The sequence below is a fragment of the Bombina bombina genome, chromosome 5 (assembly GCF_027579735.1).
Source record: "Bombina bombina isolate aBomBom1 chromosome 5, aBomBom1.pri, whole genome shotgun sequence".
NCBI lineage: Eukaryota > Metazoa > Chordata > Amphibia > Anura > Bombinatoridae > Bombina > Bombina bombina.
Window position 1 is genome coordinate 123,509,152 of NC_069503.1, and position 24,729 is coordinate 123,533,880.

Sequence of the window (24,729 nt, forward strand, 5' to 3'; positions counted from 1 at the left end):
AATATTCATATTCTAATACCCAGAAAAAAACACCCCAAAATAAAAAACCTAATCTAGAATAAAAGGGCATTTTGTAGGGCATTGCCCTAAAGATAGCAGCTCTTTTAGTGAAAAAAATTTACAAAGACCCACTAATATTACAACTCCCCACCCCCCCCCCAAAAAAAACACTATCTAAAAAAACCTAAGCAGGGGGTGTGTCCGAATGGCGTACCTAACCAGTCGCACTTACTGTCAGCTCTGTAAGATTTCTCTTTAATCCACCGATTTTAGAGCCTTTAACAGCAAATCCTGCTACACCACTCAACAAACTATTACCTAATGTAAGGTGATCATATTCCAACTTTCATTTGCTGTTTTCATGAAACCGGGGCCACAGTTCGGAAGCTTAAGGCGGTGGCCCATCCATAGGTAGCGACCCCCCGGCTCCTCCAGGTTACCAGTGCTGGCAGCGGGTGACTGCCTTACTGACCTTCTAAGCAACATTGCATAGCTCAGCATATCGCTACAAAATTCACAACATAACTAATCTTTACTCTATAAACTACTGGATAGCAGACTATTCTAAAATGGCGACCGCTTGGGAGATGGAGCAGGAACAGGAACATGATCTGCGTTTCGCTAGATTGGACACTTTGCTTAACAAGATATACCAAAGATCTCCTTCTCAAGTCCCCACAGAGAACACTGGCCACAGGCATTCACATACTGACACGCCAGATCAGTGCTTTACAAAGCCTGGAAATAAAGAGGGGAGCACTAACCGAGGAGAGACTTTCCCTTATACCAGTCCTACCAACGAAACGGGGTGATCAAGCATTAACCAACGCCTCCCGAGAGATCGACAACCATCTCTACGGCAGAGAGAAAGCTCTGGCTGGTTCTACTTTACAGGCTGCGCTGAAGGGACACGGCATGGCTGAAAGACAATCACATACCTCATGGCTGCCAGATATGACTGCACAGATCTCCTTCGTTCCTGGTGAGCCAGCTGGGACCATGCCTAGTGAGAGGAAAGATCTTGACCAGGGGATGATTACAACAGATCCTGAACTGCACCACTGCAATGCCTGATCACCATCAGCACCTCGTGAGACAGGGACAATTACAGCGACAAAATGGCATATCAGCCGCAACTTTATGGTACTTTCCACACAGCAAGCCTGGTGAGGGGAGACAATTTGACTCGGAGATAACCGTCACTGCTTTAGAAATGCATTATTTCAATGTTCGATCACCAGCAACACCATGTGAGATAGCTATACCAAATAATGCTATCGACGGCATATCAGTCGCAACTTCACAGAAATTTCTGCACTTTTCAATAACAAAAAGCAAGCCAACTATAAGACTTAATACAGGTTGAAGAGAATATCAAACTAAACAACATTAGTTAGATACCCTTTTAAAAATATAGCATTTCCACATGTAAGTTTTGTTCAATGCGTGCCTTATTCAGTTATTTGTTGCTCTACAATGTTAAATTTATATTGCATAACGTAAATTGGTACATCTACCCAGTGGGTTATTTCACACTTTTAATTGGTACATTTTGTTAAACCATTTTTGAGATACAACAAAAACAAATAAAGCCAAACCTTGGTATATCTAAACATAAAAAAAAAACCTAAGCTACCTTAAAAGGGGCACTTAGCTCTTTTACTGCCCAGACCCTAAACTAAAAAAAATAAAACCCACCCAATAAACCCTTAAAAAAACCCAACACTAACCACCTGATGATCCACTTACAGTTTTTGAAGTCCCGCTTGAACGATCTTCATCCCGGAGTTGAAGTCCTAATCCAGGCAGCGAGAAGTCTTCATCCAGACAGCCTCTTCAATCTTCATCCCGGCGGCGAAGTCCTGATCCAAGTGGCGAGAAGACTTTATCCAGGCGGCATCTTCTATCTTGATCCCGGAGGCGCGAAGCAGCTCTCATTCTATTGGCTAATTCGAATTAGCCAATAGAATGAGAGCTGCTTAAATCCTATTGGTCGATTTGAATAGCCAATAGGATTTTAGCAGCCCTAATTCCTATTGGCTGATTCAAATTTTTAAGCCAATAAGAATGCAAGGGACGTCATCTTGAATCGCGTCCCTTGCATTGAAGATTCAGTGTACGGCGGCGACCGTATGAAGAGGATGCTCCCCGCCTCCGGGATTAAGATAGAAGAGGCCACCTGGATGAAGACTTATCGCTGCTTGGATCAGGACGTCTCCGCTGGGATGAAGATTAAAGAGGGTGCCTGGATGAAGAATTCTCGTCGCCTGGATTAGGACTTCACCTCCGGGATGAAGATCGTTTAAGCGGGACTTCAAAAACTGTAAGTGGATCGTCAGGGGTTAGTGTTAGGCTTTTTAAAGGGTTTTTTGTGTGTGTGTTTTTTTAGTTTAGGGTCTGGGCAGTAAAAGAGCAAAATGCCCTTTTGTGGGGCAATGCCAATACAAATGCCCTTTTTAGGGCAATGGGTAGCTTAGGTTTTTTAGAATTAGGTTTTTTATTTTGAAAAGGGTTGGTTAGGTGGTGGATTTTACTGTTGGGGGGGTCTTTGTGTTTTGTTTTTTTTTTTACAGGTGAAAGAGCCGATATCTTTGGGGCAATGCCCCATAAAAGGCCCTTTTAAGGACCATTGGTAGTTTATTGTAGGCTAGTTTTTATTTTTATTTTGGTAGGGATATTAGATTAGGTGTAATTCTTTTTTTATTTTGGATAATTTCGTTTTTTATTTTTTGTAATTTAGTGTTTGTTATTTTTTTGAAACTTAGTATTTTATTTTTTGGTAATTAGATAGTTTGTAATTTTGTAGTGTTAGGATTTTTTTAAATCTGTAGTTTGGTTTTATTTAATTGGTAGTTAGTTTAACTTTAGTTTAATAATTATATTAGTTTAAACTTAGTTTTTTTAATTTGACAGGTAATTTTTAATTTAATTTAAGCTAAGGAAATTGTACTTTTAATATAAAGTTATGGGGGCTATCGGTTTAGGGGTTAATAGTTTAATATATTTCATTGTGGGGGGCTTTTGGTTTAGGGGTTAATAGGTTTATTATAGTGGCAGCGGTGTAGGGCTTAATAACTTAGTAGTATAGTGGGGGCGATGTGGATGGACGGCAGAGTAGGGGTTAATATTTAAATAGTGTTTGGGATGAGGGAGGGCAGCGGTTTAGGGGTTAATATGTTTATTATAGTGGTGACAATGTCAGGGAGCAGCGGAATAGGGGTTAATTAAATTTTTTTAGTGGCCGCGATGTCAGGAGCAGCAGATTAGGGGTTCAAAACTTTAAAATAGTGTTTGCGATGCGGGAGGGACTCGGTTTAGGGGTTAATAGGTAGTTTACGGGTGTTAGTGTACTTTTTAACAAATTAGTTATGAGTTTTATGTTACAGCTTTGTAGCGTAAAACTCATAACTACTGACTTTAGATGACGTTACAGATCTTGTTATTTTAGGCTGTAACGCTCGCTTTTTAGTCTCACCGCAAAACTTGTAATACCGCACTATGGGAATCCCATGAAAAAACATAATTTTTAGGAGTGCGGTACTGACGTTGCGGTACAGGCTAAAAGGCTTGTGTCACACCTATACCGACAAGACTTGTTATGGCTACGTTAGGGAAAATAATGCATTATGGGCCACAACGCTGCTATTTGACTCCATAAACGCACAACTCATAATCTAGGTGAATGTTTTTTATATCTATAGATTCGTCATATTATTGTACCCCACGGATATCTTAGCTTTTATTAGCGCTCCTTAACTGCATAATTTATTTTAGATTCCTTAACTTTTGGCTTCTGTGAAGAGGTAGCTTGTAAGGGAGCATAGATATCTACACTTGGCGCCATACTTTATTTTATAATCTCATTATTAATTGACCCCTATGTCCACACATAGCTCAAAATATATATTTTTTGTGACAATTTGTTGTAAACTAATTCTTTGTCTTTGCAGACGTCTACGAATATGCCTGAAAACCAACCCCCATTCACAGTCTAAGAATGCACAAAACTGTATATCCTAATCTTATTTAATGAGCTAGAAAGGTCAGAACTGAAACATGCACAGGCGCATTTCCTTTTTGCAATATACTTTCATTAGCACAAATGCTTCTAGTAAAGGTTATTACTGTTTTTATCAGCAGCATATGCACATATGCCGGGAGGGCCCTTGCATCATCATATCAGAGAGTTAGCATTGGTTGATCTTGAGTAGTGGTGCGCGGCCCTCATAGCATATGTGCATATGCCATTTAAAAACAGTAATAACTAACTAGAAGCAGTTTTGCCAAGTAAAGTATATTGCATCAAATGTTTCTATTTAAAAACTAAATGCAGTTGTGCATATTTCAATTCTGACCTTTCTAAATTAAATCCAGTTTTACTCACCTAACATTTGTGAATCCATGCCGGCAGCAGACTCCACTGCCCACTGGCTGAGGCTGGCAACAGATTCCACTGGCTGAGGCTGGCAACAGACTCCACTGCCCACTGACTCCACTGCCCACTGGCTGACGCCCACTGGCTCAGACGGAAGGTTTTCTTGTATGCTCTAAATAAATCTGTACTGTATATTTACCAGCAGTCTTGTAAGCTCTGTAACAAAATACATTGCATTCAAACTAGATTAAGAAGAAAAGAAAAAAAAAAAAAAAGTGTTTTTTCTAAATGTTTATAAGATTTTAAAGGGACATGAAATCGAAAATTTGATTTAGATAGAACATACGATTTTAAAAGGGACACTCAAGTCAAAATTAAACTTTCATGATTCAGATAGAGCAGCAATTTTAAATAACTTTTCAATTTACTTCCATTAACATAATGTGCACAGTCTTTTTATATTTACATTTTTGAAGTCACCAGCTCCTACTGAGCATGTGCAAGGATTCACAGAATATATGTATTTGTGATTGGCTGATGGCGGTCACATGATACAGGGGGAGTGGAAATAGATATAACTGAAATATGTGATAAAAATAATCTACTTCTCACCTGAAGTTCAGACGAAGTGCTATTGCATTGTCTTTTTATCATGCATGTGTTGTTTATGCAAATCCTTTAAAGAACTGTACTATTTACTTCATGTCCTTCATTCTCTTTGTAACCTTGTTGAAGATTAATCCTAGGTAGTCTCAAGAGCAGCAATGCACTACTGGGAGCTAGCTGAACACACTGGGTGAGCCAACGACAAGAGGCATATATGTGCAGCTACCAATCAGCAGCTAGCTCCCAGTAGTGCAGTGCTGCTCCTGACTAACTAGCAAGAGAACAAAGCAAAGTGCATATTAGGAGTAAACTGAGTAAAATTGCTGCTCTTTCTGACTCATGAAAGTTTAATGCCTACTTTACTGAGCTTTCAAAGGCAAAGCTAACGTGAGACTTTAATGATTCAGATAGAGCAGTAATGTTAACAGGCTTTTCAATTTACTTCTGTTATTGAATGTCTTATCCTTTGTTGAAAAGCATACCTAGATATGCAGAGGAGCAGCAATTATTAATATTATTAGTTATTTGTAGAGCGCCAACAGATTCTGCAGCGCTAATACACTACTGGGGGCTAGCTGGGGATAGGTAGCTACACATATATTACACATATATGCCTCTTGTCATTGGCTCACCGTATGTGTTCAGCTAGGCCCCAGCAGTGACTTTAACTGTACATTTAACCACTGTGCAGGGGTAAAAGGGACAGTCTGGTCAGAAATAAACTTTCATGATTCAGATAGGGCATGTCATTTTATACAACTTTCCAATTTACTTTAATCATCTAATATGCTTTGTTTTTTGGTATTCTTAGTTGAAAGTTAAACATAGGTAGGTTCTTATGTGAATTTCTAATCTCTTAAAGGCTGCCTCTTATCTCAGCGCATTTGTTAGTTTTTCACAACTAGACAGCGCTAGTCCGTGTGTGCAACATAGAAAACGTTGTGCTCCCTCCTGTGGAGTTATTTATGAGTCAGCACAGTAAACCCATGCTTTTTATGCAAAACTGGGGAATGGGTAATAAAGGGATTATCTTTTTAAACAATAAATTTACTGGAGAACACTGTCCCTTTAAACACAGCAATTAATAAAATGCTGTAACATATTAAAGCATTTCCTTTTTAATATTATTAACTGAAAGGGTTTCATGTTCCTTTCCAATCATTATCACAAACCTACCAGAAACATGTAAAGAAATCTAAGGGTTTTTTAATCACAGGGAGATGTTGTGTGTATATATATATATATATATATATATATATTATATATATATATATATATATATATATATATATATATATATATATATATATATATATATATATATATATATATATACCGTATTTATTCGAGTATAACCGCGCACCTCGTGTAAAACGCGCACCCCTAATTATCGATTAAAAATTGGTATAAAATTTTGTTTCACACCAAGCATTGTAATTGACAAAAAAACGTTGTTGAAACACGTGTGGCCATGATAAAAATCATTTATTGACAATGTAAACTGGTTGTAAACTGGTATAACACAATACGAAATAAAATTACCGGTAACAATATTTATTTAAAATCCTTCAAAGTCAGATTCATCATCAGATACACTAAAGAGTTGTTCCCATTCTTCTCGAGTTAATTTTTCATCAGTGTCCCAGTTGGCAGGAACATCTGTTTCTCCAGTTTCCTCGCTTTCTTCTGAGTCTGAATTCCACAGCAGGTCGTCTTCTGTGCCGTCCATTTTATTGCTGATGCCTGTCTTCAAAAAACTCTTGATGATCATTTCTTTTGGTATGTCTTCCCATGATGTTTTAACCCAGGATGTCACGAGAGATAGGCCAGGTTTTCTTGAGGTTTCCTTTTGCAGTCAAATCTTTGTCATCGGATTTCATCCAGGTAATCCACTTTTCCCTGACTCTGTCCTTTGAAGGGTTTGTTTAAAAACGACATCTAGTGGCTGAAGAATAGAGGTTAGTCCACCTGGAATCACAGCTTGAAATGTTTTTAGACTTTTCAGTTTGTCCTTCACAGTGTCTGTCAGGTGTGAGCGGAACTGGTCCCATACAAGCATGGATTTCTTCAGTAGTGCGCCTGGTCTAGTATTCCAAACTTTATTTAACCATAAAATGATGCCCTTTTCATCCATCCATCCTTTAGGATGACAATGGATCACGATACCTGGTGGAAATTTAACTCCTTTTGGAATAGTCTTTCTTTTAAAAATCAACATTGGTTTAAGTTTAAAACCGTCTGCCATACAGGATAACACAACGGTAAAATGAGTTTTCTCATGGCCTGTGGTTCTAATCTGGACTGTGTGCTTCCCTTTGCTGTCAATTGTCCTGTTGCCTGGTAGGTCAAAACACATGGGGGTCTCATCCATATTGCCTATCTGTGAAAGTTCAAAATTAATCTGCTTGCGTTGGTTGATTATAAAGGTATGGAATAAAGCGATCTTCTCTTCTAAATCATTAGGCAGCTTCTGTGCTATCTTTGTTCTCTGGCGTATTGAAAGTCCATGCCTTTTCATAAACTTTTGTGTCCATCCATTAGAGGCTTTGAAGTTTGAATCTTTGCAAAACTTTTGGGCTTGAAGTCTAACGTGGAGTGATGCGACGATGTACCCACTACTTCTTTGGTCAATGATCCATTCATAAAGTTCCTTCTCCATGTCTGGGTACATGGCTTGTCTCCCTCGTTGTGCTTTTTTTGTTTTATTCATATCTTTCAGGACGACTTTCTGTTTTCTCCATTCTCTAACATTCGTCTCTGGTACAGTGAATTCTCGGCTAGCTGCTCGATTTCCGTGAATTTCAGCATGATCAACAACCTTGAGCTTGAATGAAGCGTCATATGCAGAACGTTTTCTCTTGATACCCTGAGTTGCCATTTTTTCTTCGCCCTCGCGTACAGTGAGCGGCTGCAGCCCGGAAAAGGCACAGTGCGAACTCACAATTCACCTGCGCCCTCAATGGACCGGCCGCCACTGCCACCCCACCCCAGCCCTCGTTTATAACGCGCACCCAAACTTTGATTTCTTTTTTTGGTAGAAAATTTTGTGCGTTATACTCGAATAAATACGGTATATATATATATATATATATATATATATATATTACCAAGGATGTGTTATGATATTAAGTAAGTTTCCACCAATCAGCAGCTAGCTCTCAGCAGTGCTTTGCTGCCCATGAGCCTACCTACGTATGATTTTAAACAAAGGATATCAAGAGGACAAAACAAATTAGATAAAGGAAGTAAATTGGAAAGTTGTTTAACATTGTATGCTGTATCTGAATCATGAAAGTTTACATTTTAAAAAAGGGACAGTCTAGTCAAAATAACACTTTCATGATTCAGATAGGGCGTACAATGTTAACCCCTTAAGGACCAGGCATTTCAGACAAAAACTTCCCCAGAAGACCAGAGCATTTTTAGCATTTTTGCCATCGCTACATTTAAAAAAAAAAATAATAATAAAAAAATTATATAAATATAATAGTCCATCAAAGTAAAGCACTCACCGGGTCTTGACAAATATAACCATAATACTTTATTGTATCATAAGGTGACGTTTCGGGGATTTTAAACCCGTCCTCAGACCACAAACATAGTGTACATACCTTGCTCCTTAAATACCCTTCACCAAACAATCCACGCCGCAAAACCGGAAGTCGCCCGGTATTCTGATCGCACCACTGCGCAGGCTCAGTCCGTCGCCATGGCGTCACTAAAAACAGATTAAACGGATCAACATGTTACAATAATATAATATACACTGTGACTGTCAATCTATACCAGGAACCCTATTATCAGATAACTACCCAACTAATGAGAAATATAGTGTGCATTAGTTAGCTATTTCATGGACTATATTGGTATACAAAGCGGTAACATAACACAGTAAGAGTCTGAATAGTAGTACCTATAATGGTAATTATTATTGGCATGTCCTAATGTGTATACAACATTCTATCCGGAAAATAATATATTACCTAATAGCCAATAAATGGAATGCAGTCATAACATCAGACCTTACAATAAGCCATATATGTGTCAATCTACAATCAGCATATGGCTAAACATAGTGACTAGGCTAAGTTAGAGAAAGCAGTGCCAGTCCAGATGGTTATTGAACCCCCCAGGCACCAAGGTTATAGATCCACCTGGACTCACACTGTAACAACATTTTACCCCTATCTCCCCCTCTTACTAGGGGAGGAATGTGATCTATGATCACATATCTTAGGTCAGCTACCGTGTGGCCAGAAAGTGCAAAATGCCGAGCTACAGGTTGTTCAGAACCCTTTTTGTCTATGGCAGCTCTGATAGCAGCATGATGGTTGGCCATACGGGTGCAGAGATCCTCTATAGTTTTACCTACATAGAATAACCCACACGTACAGTGTAACAAATACACAATAAATGTCGTCGTGCAGGTTACTCTATGCCGGATGGTATACCTCTGATTGGTCCTAGGATGAGTAAAAAAACTTTGCATTTAACAGACCATTGCATGTAGTGCACCCAGCACATCTATAGCAACCGGGTTTAACAGTCTGAAGCCAGTTAGTAGTCCTATAACTTTGGACCGGATCAACCTTTACCAAGATGTCTCTTAGCGATCTCAATCTCCTGAAACCCACTTGAGGGTGTAGTATCCCCTGAAAAGGTAAGTTCTTATCAGTTTCCAGGATGTTCCAATTTTTCTTCACCAATTGTGGTAGGCCCCTTTTGTCAGAAGTAAATGCTATAGTGAAGATCATTCTATTGTCATTACCCCGTGTTATAGAGGTTTGGAGAGCTGTATCCTGATCCATTTCTTCAAATCTCCAAAAGTGTTGATCAATATGTTTCCCTCGGTAGCCCCTTTGGAAGAATCTATTCCTCATTTCTCCTAGTTGCTCCTGTGCTTGATCACGTTTGCTATTATTTCGTATCACCCTTTTAAACTGAGAAATAGGGAGGGCATTCTTCATTGAAGGCGGATGACAACTTGTTGCCTCCAACCAGGAATTCCTATCCTTTTCCTTCCTGAATAGGGTAGTATGTAATTTACCATCCTCCAAGAATATTCTTAAATCCAAGAAATCAACACTCCGAGAGTGGTGAGTCATCTTGAATTGTAGGCCAGGTCTAGTTGCTTTAAGGTTTAAAAACCAATTCTCCAATAACGGCTCACCACATCAAGCGTCACCAGAAATATAGGTTCTTCAATAATCGGGAACACTTTCATTTCTTTAATTAGGCTGATAGAATCCAGGAGAAAGGAAGGCATTCTGTGCACCAATGGTTGCAGGATATTGTCAAGAAACACTGCAATAGGTTGTAGGAGAGATCCAATAGAGGATACTATGGGTCTTCCCGGTGGTCTAGTCTGATGCTTGTGTACCTTTGGTAAGGTATAAAAACCCGGTTGCTATAGATGTGCTGGGTGCAGTACATGAAATGGTCTGTTAAATGCAAAGTTTTTTTACTCATCCTAGGACCAATCAGAGGTATACCATCCAGCATAGAGTAACCTGCACAACGACATTTATTGTGTATTTGTTACACTGTCCGTGTGGGTTATTCTATGTTGGTAAAACTATAGAGGATCTCTGCACCCGTATGGCCAACCATCGTGCTGCCATCAGAGCTGCCATAGGCAAAAAGGGTTCTGAACAACCTGTAGCTCGGCATTTTGCACTTTCTGGCCACACGGTAGCTGACCTAAGATATGTGATCATAGATCACATTCCTCCCCTAGTAAGAGGGGGAGATCAGGGTAAAATGTTGTTACAATGTGAGTCCAGGTGGATCTACAACCTAGGTACCTTGGTGCCTGGGGGGTTGAATACCCATCTGGACTGGCACTGCTTTCTCTAACTTAGCCTAGTCACTATGTTTAGCCATATGCTGATTGTAGATTGACACATAAATGGCTTATTGTGAGGTCTGATGTTATGACTGCATTCCACTTAGTGGCTATTAGGTAATATATTGGTTTCCGGATAGAATGTTGTATACACATTAGGACATACCAATAATAATTACCATTATAGGTACTACTATTCAGACTCTTACTGTGTTATGTTACCGCTTTATATACCAATATAGTCCATGAAATAGCTAACTAATGCACACTATATTTCTCATTAGCTGGGTAGTTATCTGATAATAGGGTTCCTGGTATAGATTGACAGTCACAGCGTATATTGTATTATTGTAACATGTTGATCCGTTTAATCTGTTTTAGTGACGCCGCATCCGGTAGCCATGGCGACGGACTGAGCCCGCGCAGTGTTGCGGTCAGAACGCCGGGCGACTTCCGGTTTTGCGGCGTGGATTGTTTGCTGAAGGGTTTTTAAAGGAGCAAGGTATGTACACTATGTTTATGGTCTGAGGACGAGGTTAAAATCCCCAAAACGTCACCTTATGATACAATAAAGTATTATTGTTATATTTGTCAAGACCCGGTTAGTGCTTTACTTTGATGGACTTTGTATGGCTATTTGAAGCACCCTGGGCTGTTGTTCGTTAAAGTGAATAAATATATATATATAAATTGAAGGGGAGGTTGTCCCCGAAAACGTTTCATTAAACTGAAGCTTTTTTTCACAAAGACCTGAGAGTGCATCATCTTTCTAGTGTATTATTGGCATTTTTGCACCCAGGCAGACGTCCGGTTGGTGGGTGATCCTGTTTAATGGACTGTGATTATATATATATATATATATATATATATATATATATATATTTATTTTTAATAGACAACCCAAATTATTGATCTAGGCGCATTTTGGTATATTTCGTGCCACCATTTCACCACCAAATGAGATCAAATAAAAATAAAACAATCGTAGTTTTCAAAAACTTTAAGTTTCTAACTGAAATTATTTACAAACAGCTTGTGCAATCATGGCACACATGGTTGTAAATGCTTCTCTGGGATCCCCTTTTTTCAGAAATAGACATATATGGCTTTGGCATTGCTTTTTGGTAATTAGAAGGCCGCTAAATGCAGATACACACCACACTTGTATTTTGCCCAGCAGTGAAGGGGTTAGGTAGCTTGTAGGGTTAATTTTAGCTTTAGTGCACAGATTACCCTCCCACCTGACACATCCCACCCTTGATCCCTCCCTAATCCCTCTCAAACGGCTCTCTTCCCTCCCCCACCCCACAATGGTGACGCCCATCTTAAATACTGGCAGAAAATCTGACGGTACTAATATACATATATATATATATATATATATATATATATACACATATACACACACACACATACATATACATAGCTCAAATGTTCCACTCTTTGTAATCTATTGCTGTATGTAGCATTATTTAATTTGTTATGGTATAAAATAAAAAATGACTGCACAATGTGTTTTTACAATGGCAAAACATTTGCAAAGGGAGGGTGTGGAGCAGTGGGTAGGATCAAAAGTGGTGAGTAACATTTTGGCCTGGCTAGTAGCTTACAACCTGAAATTTTGTCTGCCAGTACCCAGTTTGCTGCAAATTATGCTAATTTAAAAAAAAAAAAAAAAAAACTATTTTTTTTCTGTAGTGTAGCTGCCCCCTCTCAATACCCTACCCCCCTCCTAGATCGATTTCCCACCCTCAATATGATTCCCCTCTCCCTCCTCCCCACTCCCTCCTTCCCCCTCCCTGCCGCTCTGTGTTTTTTTTCCATAGCTGTAGCGGTACCGCCCACCTCCTGCCCCCTTCCAGCAAAAGGCCGCCCATCCGCCTCCCTCCTTGAACTCTCACCCACCCACCAACGATCGGCACCACAGCTGCAGAGAGGGCCACAGACCTCTACTCGTCTATATTTTTCGTGGGGTGTGCAGAAATAGCGCAATCTCGCTAGTTTTAGCGAGATCGCTGCAGAGAGAGGCCCAGGTCTATTTTTTTCGTGGGGCATGCAGAAATAGCGGAATCTTGCTAGTTTTAGCGAGATCGCTACAGAGAGAGGTCCAGGACAGACAGCACCGCAATCGTTATGACCTATACCGCAATTATCCATTCCGTATTCAAAGACCTGTAGTTATGGATTTTGCAAAACAAAAAAAGTTTCGCAAAACCCATAAAACCCCTAACCCCTAAACCGCCCCAGCATTGCAAATAAATAAACCTATTAACCCCTAAACGTAACACCCCCTAACTTTAAATTAAAGTTACAATATACTAACTACCTTAAAATAAATAAAAACGTACCTGTAAAAAAAAAAAAAAAAAAAAAAAAAAAAAAAGAGCTTAAAAACTACAAAAAAAAAATAACATTACAGAAAAAAAAAAAAATCCCTAACATTACTTTAAAAAAAAAAAAAAACTACTAACATTACCAGAAACAAGAAATAGCTAAGATTACAAAAAAAAAGGAAGTTATTCCTAATCGAATACCCCCTTTAAAACAAAAAAAGCCACCCCAAAATAACACCCCCCCAATCTAACAATAAACTACCAATACCCTCTTAAAAGGGCATTGCCCTAAAGATATCAGCTCTTTAAAAAAAAAAAAAAAAAGTACAAAGTCCCCTGAAAATTATAACCCCCCCCACTGACCCACCCCCCACAAAATTACAACCCACCCCCAAAATAAAAAGCACCTAACTAAAAATAAAATGTTACCCCCTTTGCAATCAGTTCTTTTACTGCTCATAAAAATAAAAAAAGCCCTAATCTTAAAACAAACAAACAAAAAAAAACTAACACTAACCCCAAAATAGATACCATTACTGAAGTACGGCGATCCATCTTCTTCCAGGCGGCAAAAAGTCTTCATCCGGGCGGATCCATTGTGGACATCTTCTTGCCGGAGGTGTGGAGCGGACTTCTGAGGCGCAGATCTGGAGCGGTGGTCATCAGTGACGTGGAGGGTCCTGAACAAAGTCTAATCAGCCAATAGAATGTAAGCATCTCTCATCCTATTGGCTGATTTGAGTGTTTAAGCAAATAGGAATGTGAGGGTACCCCAATATAAAAGGGGTACCTTGCATTCAATCTTCAGTGTGCGGCAGACGATCGCATGAAGAGGACCCTCCACATCGCTGATGACCACTGCCGTCAAGGGCCACCGTTCCGCACCTCCAGCAAGAAGATAGAAGATAGAAGATAGTCCCACGTTGGAAGCAGATGGATCCGCCCAGATGAAGATTTTTCCCCACCTGGAAGAAGATGCATCTCCGTACTTCAGTAATGGCGAGTGGGGGGACGGCGGTTTAGGGGTTATAAGATGAGGGGTTTATGTTAGGGTGTTAAATTTTTGTAAAACTTTCTTTTCTCCATAGACTTCAATTGGGAATGAGAAAATGCAGTAGCAATTTCGCAAATCGCAGGTTTTTTTCCTACATTTTTTTCTCCATTGATCTCTATGGGGGAATAAGTGCAGGAACATGGCAAGTCGGCTTATTGCACAACAAAAGAAAGTTTTATGGTGACTTATAATGCCGGCGGTATGGATAGAGCGGTACGGCCCCATTTCACGCGGTGTGTACACAACGGCTATACCGCACAACTTGTAATCTTAGTCTATGTTCTGCTGCTTCCTAACATCTCTGCCACCTCAGAGGTTTAGAGGGACAGTCTAGTCAAAATTACACTTTCATGATTTAGATAGAGCAGTCATTTTAAGGAACTTTCTAATTTATTCCTATTATCAAATTTCCTTCGTTCTCTTGGTATCTTTATTTGAAACAGCAAGAATGTAAGCTTAGGAGCCAACCTATTTTTTTAGTTCAGCACCTGGTGTGAGGATTTCGCCTGTCCCTTTAAATCTTTCCCCCCTATAAAAGGCTCCTCCCTACCTTGCTGGATTATTGAAGTTCCTTAGACTTTCAACTTCAGAGTTTCCAAACGAACCTTTCAGATCTCAGCTCTTCCTCACCTGCTCTCTCTCTTACGACTACATCGGTATCACAGCGTGCAGCGACAGGAGAATATCGCCCTGGTCGTGATGTCATCAACTGTAGACGCTCCGCTCTCCTCTGCAGCTTCACACAGAAACCAGCTCCCTGTCAGCAGATGTTAACGCTAAATAGCGGAGGACGCTTCGCTCATCACTGCAGCTTCTTTAACAGGCCTTAGCTCCCTGTCAGCAGTCAATAACGCTTCAGCTGTCAGCTGATCTGTCACTTCTGTTCCCAGTCAGCAGCAGGTAACGCTGTTCATATTTCTCAGTGTTTCGCCTAACTTCACAGCATCAAAGGTAACATTAATCTATTACTATTTTCCTGAATTTAAAAACTATCCGTTATTATTCAATGTTTACTGAACAGCTTAAGTGGACGTTGTCATTTATCTGTGTGAAAAGTCATCTTTAAAACCAGAGGAGAGTATCCAAAGAAATAGTTTTATCAAGGATTTAGCCAGTTCCTTGCTAAGCTTATTTTCTCTTTGGTTATATTAAGTCAGTTTGGCAAGCCCTAATACGGTTTAAATAACTTTGGGGTTAGTAGAACTGGCACAAATAATACATAAAGCAGCTTGTCTTAATCACATTGTGACACCTGGGTAGTGCTTGCTGATTGTTGTCTAAATGTAGCCACCAATCAGAAAATGCTACACAGGTGTCGAACCAAAAATGGGCTGACTCCTAAGCTTACATTCTTGCCTTTTCAAATAAAGATACAAAAAGAACGAATAAAAAGTGATAATAGGACTAGAAAGTTGATTGCAATTGCATGCTCTATCTGAATCATGAAAGTTTTTTTTTTTTTTTAATTGAAAAACCGTTATAATACAATATGCCGGATATCATCCAAGTGCAAAAAATAAATAAAAATTTGTACAATCTTCAGAAGTCATATAATAGGTCCTATCAGTCTGAGTGAGTTAGTAAAAGGAGAGAAGACAAAAAGGCCTCAAGTAGGTGTTACCAACATTAGAGTTCAGCATAGCCTCTTTTACTCATATTATATATAGCTATTTGTCCATATGGAGCCGCAATCACAGGGTGCAGGCAGAATGGAATGAGCTCACATCTCAATGGTTAATACATAATCAACATAGACATCTTCTCTTACAATAGAACAAAAGCTTGTATCTATAAGTTGTAGGCAATTGTATTGTACAATATAAACAGTAAACAAAGAACCATTCCGTTCACATTAACTTCCTTCTGAAAAAGAGAGTCAAGGAGCAAGAGTAGGAAAAAGAAAGGGGGAAGTCTCTCACTCTTATCTAGAGAGTGGAGAGTGGTGTAGAGTCTCCCAGTAGAACTGAATGACGTGAAAGAATGTCAGACTACCATTTTTAAAATGGGAATATTCCTCCACTTCAAGGAGTTCAGAAGTGTTGTGCAACCATTCCTGCAGGGTGGGGATAGAAGAAGTCTTCCGTTTATGTGCAATAAGTAGTCTCGCACTGTTGAGGCTGTATTGTAACATTTTCCATTTAATTTTGCACATTTTACCTGGTTTAAAGATGAGGAGTGCGTCAGTGCGGTGATAGGAAGCAGTGTGAATTGGTAGCCCAGAACAATTTTTATGCGTTTGGAAATATCTTCCCAAAAGGGATGTAGTTTTGGGCAGTGCCACCATATATGGGCCATTGTGCCAGGAGACACACATCCTCTCCAGCAGGACGCGTTAGCATTGGGGTATATACGTTTGATTCTATCGGGGGTAAGGTACCACCATAACAATATCTTATGATTCAATTCAAGAATTCTAGGGGAAGAAGATGACTTTGTGGAATTATAAAATATATTTTGCCATTGCTCTTTAGAGATAAGGAGGCTCAGGTCTGTTTGCCAATGTGAGTCATAGGAGGAGAGTGTTAGGGTGAGGGATTCGTCTAATATTTTTTTTGCGAGTGATAATGACCCCCAAGGAACTACTCCCCTGTGGTACAAATGCTCAAAGTTTGTTAGATCTCTCAATAAATCTTGCTTATGGGGTGATGTCCCAATTAAATGTGTCAGCTGAGCATATTTGAGCCACTTAGAGCAAACACCTCCGGCAACATCCAATAACTGATTTCGGTTTTAGTGTCCCGTCCTGCGTCAGGCAAGTAAACGGTATGGTGAACCGATATCATTAAGGCAGGGTTAATCTGATATAATTCCCTTAGTAAATTCTGCATTGAGGGGGACGGGTGTCATTGGGGAAATGGATGAGGAGATCCCTTTAATCTTGGTACGAACATTGTCCCATGTATGGAAAAAATGGGTGTATATTGGTGATGTCCAAGCCAGCATGGGTCTACATGTGTGTTTAATCCAACACAGTGGACCGATCGTGAGTGAGTTTAGCAAAAAAGGAATTCATTGAAGCCCAAGCCTTGGTATAGTTGCCTTCATGCCATAGCTATATAGAACTGAGATATCAATCCCCCTGCCTAGTGGCTTCATATGCACTTTCTTGTTAATGTGCGGCTTAATATTACGCCATATAAATGAATTGATTAAAGATTGTACTTGGTTCAAATAGGTCATTGAGAGGTGAATTGGGACAGCTTGAAGAATGTACAGTATTTGAGGGAGAGTAGTCATCTTAACTGACTGTATCCTACCCCACCAAGTAAGAGGCTTTTGTTGCCAAGTATCAAAGACTTTCTTAATTCTATGAAGGATGGGCAGGTAATTGTACTTAAATAACTTGTTACTAGAGAGGGAAAGATAGATGCCCAGGTATTTGATTTTGTCATGAAGTAATTTGTATGGGCAAAGTTCTCCCTCTTCAAGTTAATATTGAGAATTTCAGATTTTTGAGCATTTATTAAAAAATTAGAGTGGTTACTAAATCTTTCAAATTCCCCTAAGAGGTGCAGCAAGGATTTGGACGTGAAAGTGAAAAAGTCTTGAAAAGGCCTGTGAGAGGCCGAAACGCATTGACCAAGCATCTGGTAAGCCTCATTTCTACATCTATATCTACTTTGAGCATACTACACTATATTGATTATCTTTCACAGATAAATCCAGCTAGGAGCAGAACATCCACTTTAATCTCTGGATTTCCACCTGTGGTCACAGCACTAACCCTGCAGCACTAATCTCGCAACACCCAACTGAACCTTGAGAATAATTTTTCATTCACTAACTTTCATCACTTAAACTTATATTGCATAATATTCTACATCATATTTTCACTGAACATGGGATTACAAATTACACTCAACTGATAGGAACAATTTATGACTCACTACACCACGGCCAAGACCCCGCTGGGCGCTTAGTGTCCTATTTGTGTACCAAGGTGGTGTAGTACTGCTTTAGTGGTACTTTCTTTAGTGGTACTTTTTCCATATATATATGTATATATAGCTTTTATTCGCATATTATTATCAAGATTGTCTACTGTCACATCTTACCAGTCTTTTTGTATGTTGATAAACATGGATCCATGATAATGTACTATTTGAATATTTCACATAGGTACCTTTGCATATTGCATATTATTTATTGTTTTAAACTTTAGTTTTAATTATTGTTTTAACCGTTTTAACTGTCAACATTTATTGTCATTAATAAATACATGTGCACAACCTATTCACATCCTAGCCCACTTCTAGTTGAGGCGCTCAGGCTACATCCATATATTCGGACGGGAAAGTGAGTAAGGCCAACACATTGTCTGCATACAGGGTAAGTTTGTACGTATAAGGACCTAATCGGAGACCAGAAATTTTGGTATTATTCCTAATGTGCGAGGCCAACCCTTCCATTGAGATAGCAAAGAGCAGAGGGGACACCCCTGTCTCGTACCGTTCCAAATTCCAAAGCTATCAGACAGCGATCCGTTTGACTGGACCCTTGCTGTGGTTTGTGTATAAAGGCTAAGTATCCTTTGAATAATTTTGGGCCCTAAGTCAAAGGCCACAAGGCAGGTCTTAGGAAGTTCCAGTCCAGCCGAACGCTTTTTCAGCGTCAGTGGAGATAAAAATAGTGGGGTATGTCTAACCGGCTGGACTGTTCGACCAATTGTATAACTCTAATAGTGTTGTCACGTTCTTCTCTTTTCGGGATGAAGCCCGTTTGGTCGACATGAATAATTTGGGGGAGTATCATGTTAAGGCATGTGTCAAGAATTTTGGCATACAGTTTGAGATCGGTATTAAGTAGAGACATTGGCCTATAATTTTCTACTTTGGTCGGGTCTTTATCAGCTTTAGGTATAACTGAGATGTGCGCTTCCAATATGCACTTAGACCAAGATGCGTGGTTATCTATGGATTGGAACATTGATGTGAGGTATGGGATCAACTGGTTCTTAAACCGTTTGTAGTACAGATTGGAAAAGCCATCAGGGCCGGGGCTCTTATGTGAGGGTAAGGAGTTAATGGCTGTGAGCACCTCCCGAGACGTAATAGGGTCATCAAGTTCTTTGATCCGCTGGGAAGTTTGGCGTCTGAAATATATTGTTTAGTCGCTGTAGGGATAGATGCAAAGGGCGGCTCCGGTAAATTATAAAGTTTGCTATAGAATTGTTTAACAAGGGGAATACCCAAAGGTAGTTAAAGCAACTCTTTAAGAGGGATATTTCCCAAAAATCAAACTATAAAATAATAAAAAACAACAAAAGGATAAGAGTGTGCTAGAAAAGCTCTACCACTAGTAAATATAAATATAAAAATATATAACCCTGTATCACAATAGTCCTATTTAAAAATTAATTTAGAAATGTAAATACAATACGATTAATAATTTTAAAAGTATATATTTAATGACAACTTACTAAAACCAAAATGGTACTCATAGATAAAATAAGGTGCACCTTATAACAATACATAAACATTCATATACATATTATAATATAAAAACTAGTACTTAATAGATATAATCTCATAGAATTGATGTTACTGCTAATAAAGACTTGCTCGGATATTCAAAAAGAAATATATATATATATATATATATATATATATATCTTAACATCCCCAGATTTTAGGAGTGATATATACTTGAAATTATCTCTACACCCGCAAAGTATCAAACAGATGGAATCCTTATAATCTGCATATTTTGGATCATAAGTTAATCCAAAGTATCATATAGTTCACTTTGAAGTATTTATAAAGTGGCGTCTTAGTGGCACAAGTGTTTCAGTATTCAGTACATCAAAGCCCAAGAAGGATAACTCACCAGAATACGAAATGTAGAAGTTTAAATACCTTTCTCTGACCGTGCTTTGCTTTCTCTCCTCGCAAAGGTTCAGCTTTCAGCTAGCCGTTACCAGTGTTGTGGCATGTCACGTTCACGTGTTACGCTGATCCACCAATCGATAGGTCAGATTACCGGTGTTCAAATTTTCAAAACAGGGCTCCACTCAGATCAATAGGTGTCGATACAAACTTTACTTGGCACGACACTGATGTATAGACATCCAAAGCACTCCAGGCTGCGTCTTTACAAACAAAGAATGCTCCTTCTGTAGTCGCCACTCCAATAGCAATTTCCAAATCCAAGTTCAAACAGTATCTGTAAATAGCTGGCCAGCTTTCACAGGTATGCTCATCTACGTGTTTCAGCCCGAAAGCTTTTATCAAGATGAGCCTGTGAACTTCCCAGACAGATTTCTTTAATCCAGACTTCAAAAGTTTTTTGTGCAAGCAAACTCCTTTTTATAAATCCATAGTTTATATGATGTAGTAGTTACTACACATTATATATATATATATATATATATATATATATATATATATATATATATATATATATATATATATATAAATATATATATATATATATACACACACACACACATATATACACACATATACACACACAAATATATAAAAAAAATATATATAATATAAATATATAAAAACTGTGCCCTTCTAGTAAAAATACTATCAGATGCAAATGGCATTAATGAATTTTGAAAATTAAAAAGAAAAATATTTATTTAATTAAAAAAAAATTTCATTAAATTTTTTTTTATTAAAAATCTCTCAAAAAATCAACTTAAAAAATTAATTAATCTCCACAATTTTATTTAAAAATAATTTAATGATATAATTTATATAAAGGGATTCAGATCCAATTCTGCATTTAATCCTAGGGGGACCAGGGTCTTAAAGTTAAAATTCAATTCAGCTTCTGTTTTAAGCAACCTTTAATTTAGATCACCCCCTCTCCAGTCCTGTGTAATCTTCCTTAGACCCCAATATTTTAATCCCTTTTGATTATGCATTTCCTTAAAGTGCTTGGAGAGCAGATGTCCTTAAACTCCATTTTCAATATTAAGAAGGTGTTCCCTAATTCTATCCCTCAACATACGTGAGGTCTCACCAAAATATTGTTTCTTACACGGACATTCTATTAGATAAACTACATTCTTATCAGAGCATTTTATTAAATCCCTAATTTTATATTCTTTCTGTGTTACTGTTGATTTAACACAAATGGGTCCACAATTAGGGACCTACCTACTATGTGGTTTCCCGCTGCATCGGTTAATTTATGGATATATGTGCCGAACTTACGTTCCTTAAGGGTTCTAGCCAGGGATGGGCCTATTTTATTCGATTTGGCCAGGTATAGCTTTTTTAAATAGAGTGCTTTATTTTGAGGATCCGTGTATAACAGCTGGTTAAGCTCATACCTACCCTGTGTCAGTTGAGTAGTCAAAAAGTTATCTAGCGGAGTTGTCTGGTGTAGGTTTTCCAATGTACGGATGGTCTGCAAAATGGCTGTATACTGTGCCCTATACTGTTTAGTACGCAAGGCTTTGTGTTTGATTAACTCCCCACGGAGCACAGTTTTGTGAGCCTCCCATAGGGTGTGTGGGGAGATGCCAGCTGTGTTATTAAGATTAAAGTATTCCTCTAAGGATTCTGCCAATCGTTTGGTGAGTGTATGATTGTTAAGCAGAGATTCGTCCAGCCTCCAAATGAATTGGGACAGGGGTGCCTCCGTTCAATTTAGCCTAACCGAAACCATCGCCTGGTCTGACCAACTAGTTGATTCGATATCCGCATCCCTAATTAGGTTGTATATGAGCTCATCCGTAAAGATATAATCTATGCGGGAGTAGTTTTTGTGAGGGTTGGAATAAAAAGGTATAGCTCTGTTAACCTGGGTGCTTTACTCTCCATGTATCAAGCAGTGCGAGGCGGTGGATGTGGGAAGTCATGTCTAATAGAGTCATAGGGGAAGTGCTGCAGCGGCCTGTGGAACAGTCTATAGTAGGTTCAAACGCTATATTAAAGTCCCCTGCGAGTACCAAGGGGCCTTTCTGAATTTGCAGTATTTGGCGCATAATGTTGTGAAGGAATTTGACTTGCTTGGTATTGGACAATGTAATCGGCCGATTATGAAGGAGACCTGGTAATATGAGCCATCTACCCCCGGGATCTGCCTCAGCAGTGTGTAACTGGAAGGGCACATTCCTATGAAATAGAATCCCAACACCCCAGTCCTTTCCGACATTGGAGGCAAAATAACCAACTGGGAAGTCTCTATTGGAAAATTTAGGTGGGCATTCTTTAGGGAAGTGGGTCTCCTGCACAAAAATTATGTCGGCTTTCGATTTCCTAAACCACGCTAGGGCAACTGATCGTTTGGTTGGAAAGTTCAGGCCCTTAGCATTCTGTGTGACTAGGACAATTGTATTTAGGTCCATAGGTGAAGAGTGAGGGGGCACCTGTCAAGCTGAATGAGGTGGTTGCAGGATTAAGGGCAAGAGCCTGTAATGTCAATGTACATAAGTCGGTAAGATGGTATACAAGATATCTGGCTTACCTGGCAGTCACTTCCTGCGCAGCTAGTGAGGTCCCAATCAGACCGAGGGAGGAGAAGAAAGGGAAAGGCAGATGAAAAGGAACAAAAAGGAGGAACATATCTGGAATGGTAAAACACATATGTAAATACTTCAACATTTAAAACAGTATAAACAACAAAAATTGGAACAGTAACCATTAGTTACTCCTAGGAGTAAGGCAAAGAGGGGTAAAAGTGACTGCTACGACTTTTGGTAGCAGGTCGGCTGAAGACGCATCTTAGTAGGAAGAATGCGTTTCTTAATTTAAAGTAAGCATGTCTGTCTATTTGGGGGCCTATTCAGAGATCCTCCTCTTTAGTTTAAATGAAATACCATAAACTTCAAGTGAATATTCTTGACATGTTGATCTAACTTTTATATTTTTTAACTCGTTGTAAAAACTAAAACATAAACAGGGAGAACCAATTGCAAAAACCCATGAATTTTACACACTGGTTTAGCATTACAAAACAATATCTCATCATTATACTTAGCTGCGTCTAGGTTACATTAAGTTTGTGGCATAAGGCACATTATGAGTTTTAGGCAGTAGTATTAAGGTAGGGAATAGTTCCTTTTCAAGTGGTCTGTTCATGACCCTCCTGTGGTTTTGGGAGTAGACTTTTTGCTGGGGCCTTGTTTTGTCTGTTGCGGGTAGAACAAATCCATTCTTGATGCTGTGGTTTCAGCACCTGATGCAAGTTGTGGTAAGGAGGTAGCCCAGGAGGCTGTATCCCCAGCTGGGAACAAAAAGGTATCCAGATCTTCCGGCAATCTGTACAACACTGTGAGGTTATCTTTGACTACCTTCAGGCAGAAGGGGAATCCCCAGCAGTATGGTATATTAAGGTCCCTGAGGTGCAGCGTCAGGAATCTGGCCTCTCGACTCTTGGACAAGGTCAATTGGCTAAGGTCAGCATAGAATTGCCGGGAGCAGCTCTCAAATGTGATGGGAGATTGTTTCCTAGTCGGCAACAGAATATTCTCTTTGTCCTTAAAGCTTGTGAACTTAAGAATGATGTCCCGTGGGGAAACAGAATCCTTAGGAGGTGGACGTAGGGCCCGGTGGTACCTGTCTAGCGGGTATTCAACTGAGTCTTCATTTCCCATTAGCTTGTAAACAATTTTTAGAGGAAAGGCAACAGCTCAGCGGGTTTAATAGATTTTGTTACACCACGGATTCTGATACCTTGTTGCCTCCCCTTATTGTCCAGGTCCTTGACCTGATCTTAAAGTTGTTGGATAAGTGTGGCAATGTGGGAGGTTTGGCGGGATTGTTGGTCCAAGAGTCTGTCTGTCTGCTCCGCATCTTCCTCTAGTTGCATTATTCTATTGCAAATTTCGCTGATCTCCTTTTATAGGCTAGATTTGATCATTGAGCTCACCTGAGTAATAAAATTGGCAAAGTCCTCTTTTGACGGAAGGGCTTGAATGTCAGCTTTAGTGAGTATAGTTTCCCCCTCAGTCGTTGTTTTAACATCGGAAGGTATAGGGGGAGTTTTAACAGGTGAAGTTGATGTGTCTGCAGTGGCATTATCCATTGCTTTAAAGAAAGAGTGTACCTTGGAGGTAGCTGAGGCAGGACCCTTGCAGGTTTTTCCAGATCTTAGATGCCATGAGATTGTTGTGCTACGTCTGAGGTGACTATATCTTACTATATGTAGTTGCAAGACACAGCCTATGTTAACTGGCTATACAGGCAAGGCCAGGATCTCAGCTAGAATGCTCTGAATCAACTAGTATTGGAGTTGGTAAATGGCCTGTTATCAGATAAAATACCACTGCAGCTTACAGGCAGTATACAATAGCATGGGTGAGTGCTCCCTGTTAGAAGAACATGATGTGCCGTTTTTAACGAGAGGCCTTCATTCTACAGTGTTAATGTGTATACGTTCTGGTAAGCATTAGGGTTCACAATCCATTCCCCCCTGAAACAATTTTTGTGGTAACGTTCATCTCAAGTGATAACAGTGTCACTGCGTGTCATATGCCCTTATGCTGGGCCAGTGATGTTGCGCCCCATGTATGTAGCACTCACAGTTAAGATGGGAGAGGTGGCGGCCTAGTGCT

General features: G+C 39.3%; 1 protein-coding gene across 2 annotated transcripts in view; it reads right to left on the bottom strand.

The window, feature by feature from the left end:
• Positions 1–24,729, bottom strand: part of LOC128659247 (zinc finger protein 184-like) — a 54,443-nt gene that overhangs the window by 12,798 nt on the left and 16,916 nt on the right. For both annotated transcript variants that reach the window (XR_008402316.1, XM_053712924.1), the window contains exons 2-3: positions 22,641–22,740; positions 4,385–4,591 (exon numbers count right to left, since the gene is read on the bottom strand). Coding sequence is in view for 1 of the 2 variants with exons in the window: in XM_053712924.1 (XP_053568899.1) it covers positions 4,385–4,403 (19 nt within the window). In the remaining variant the exon portion in view is untranslated. The remainder of the gene's footprint in view (positions 1–4,384; positions 4,592–22,640; positions 22,741–24,729) is intronic.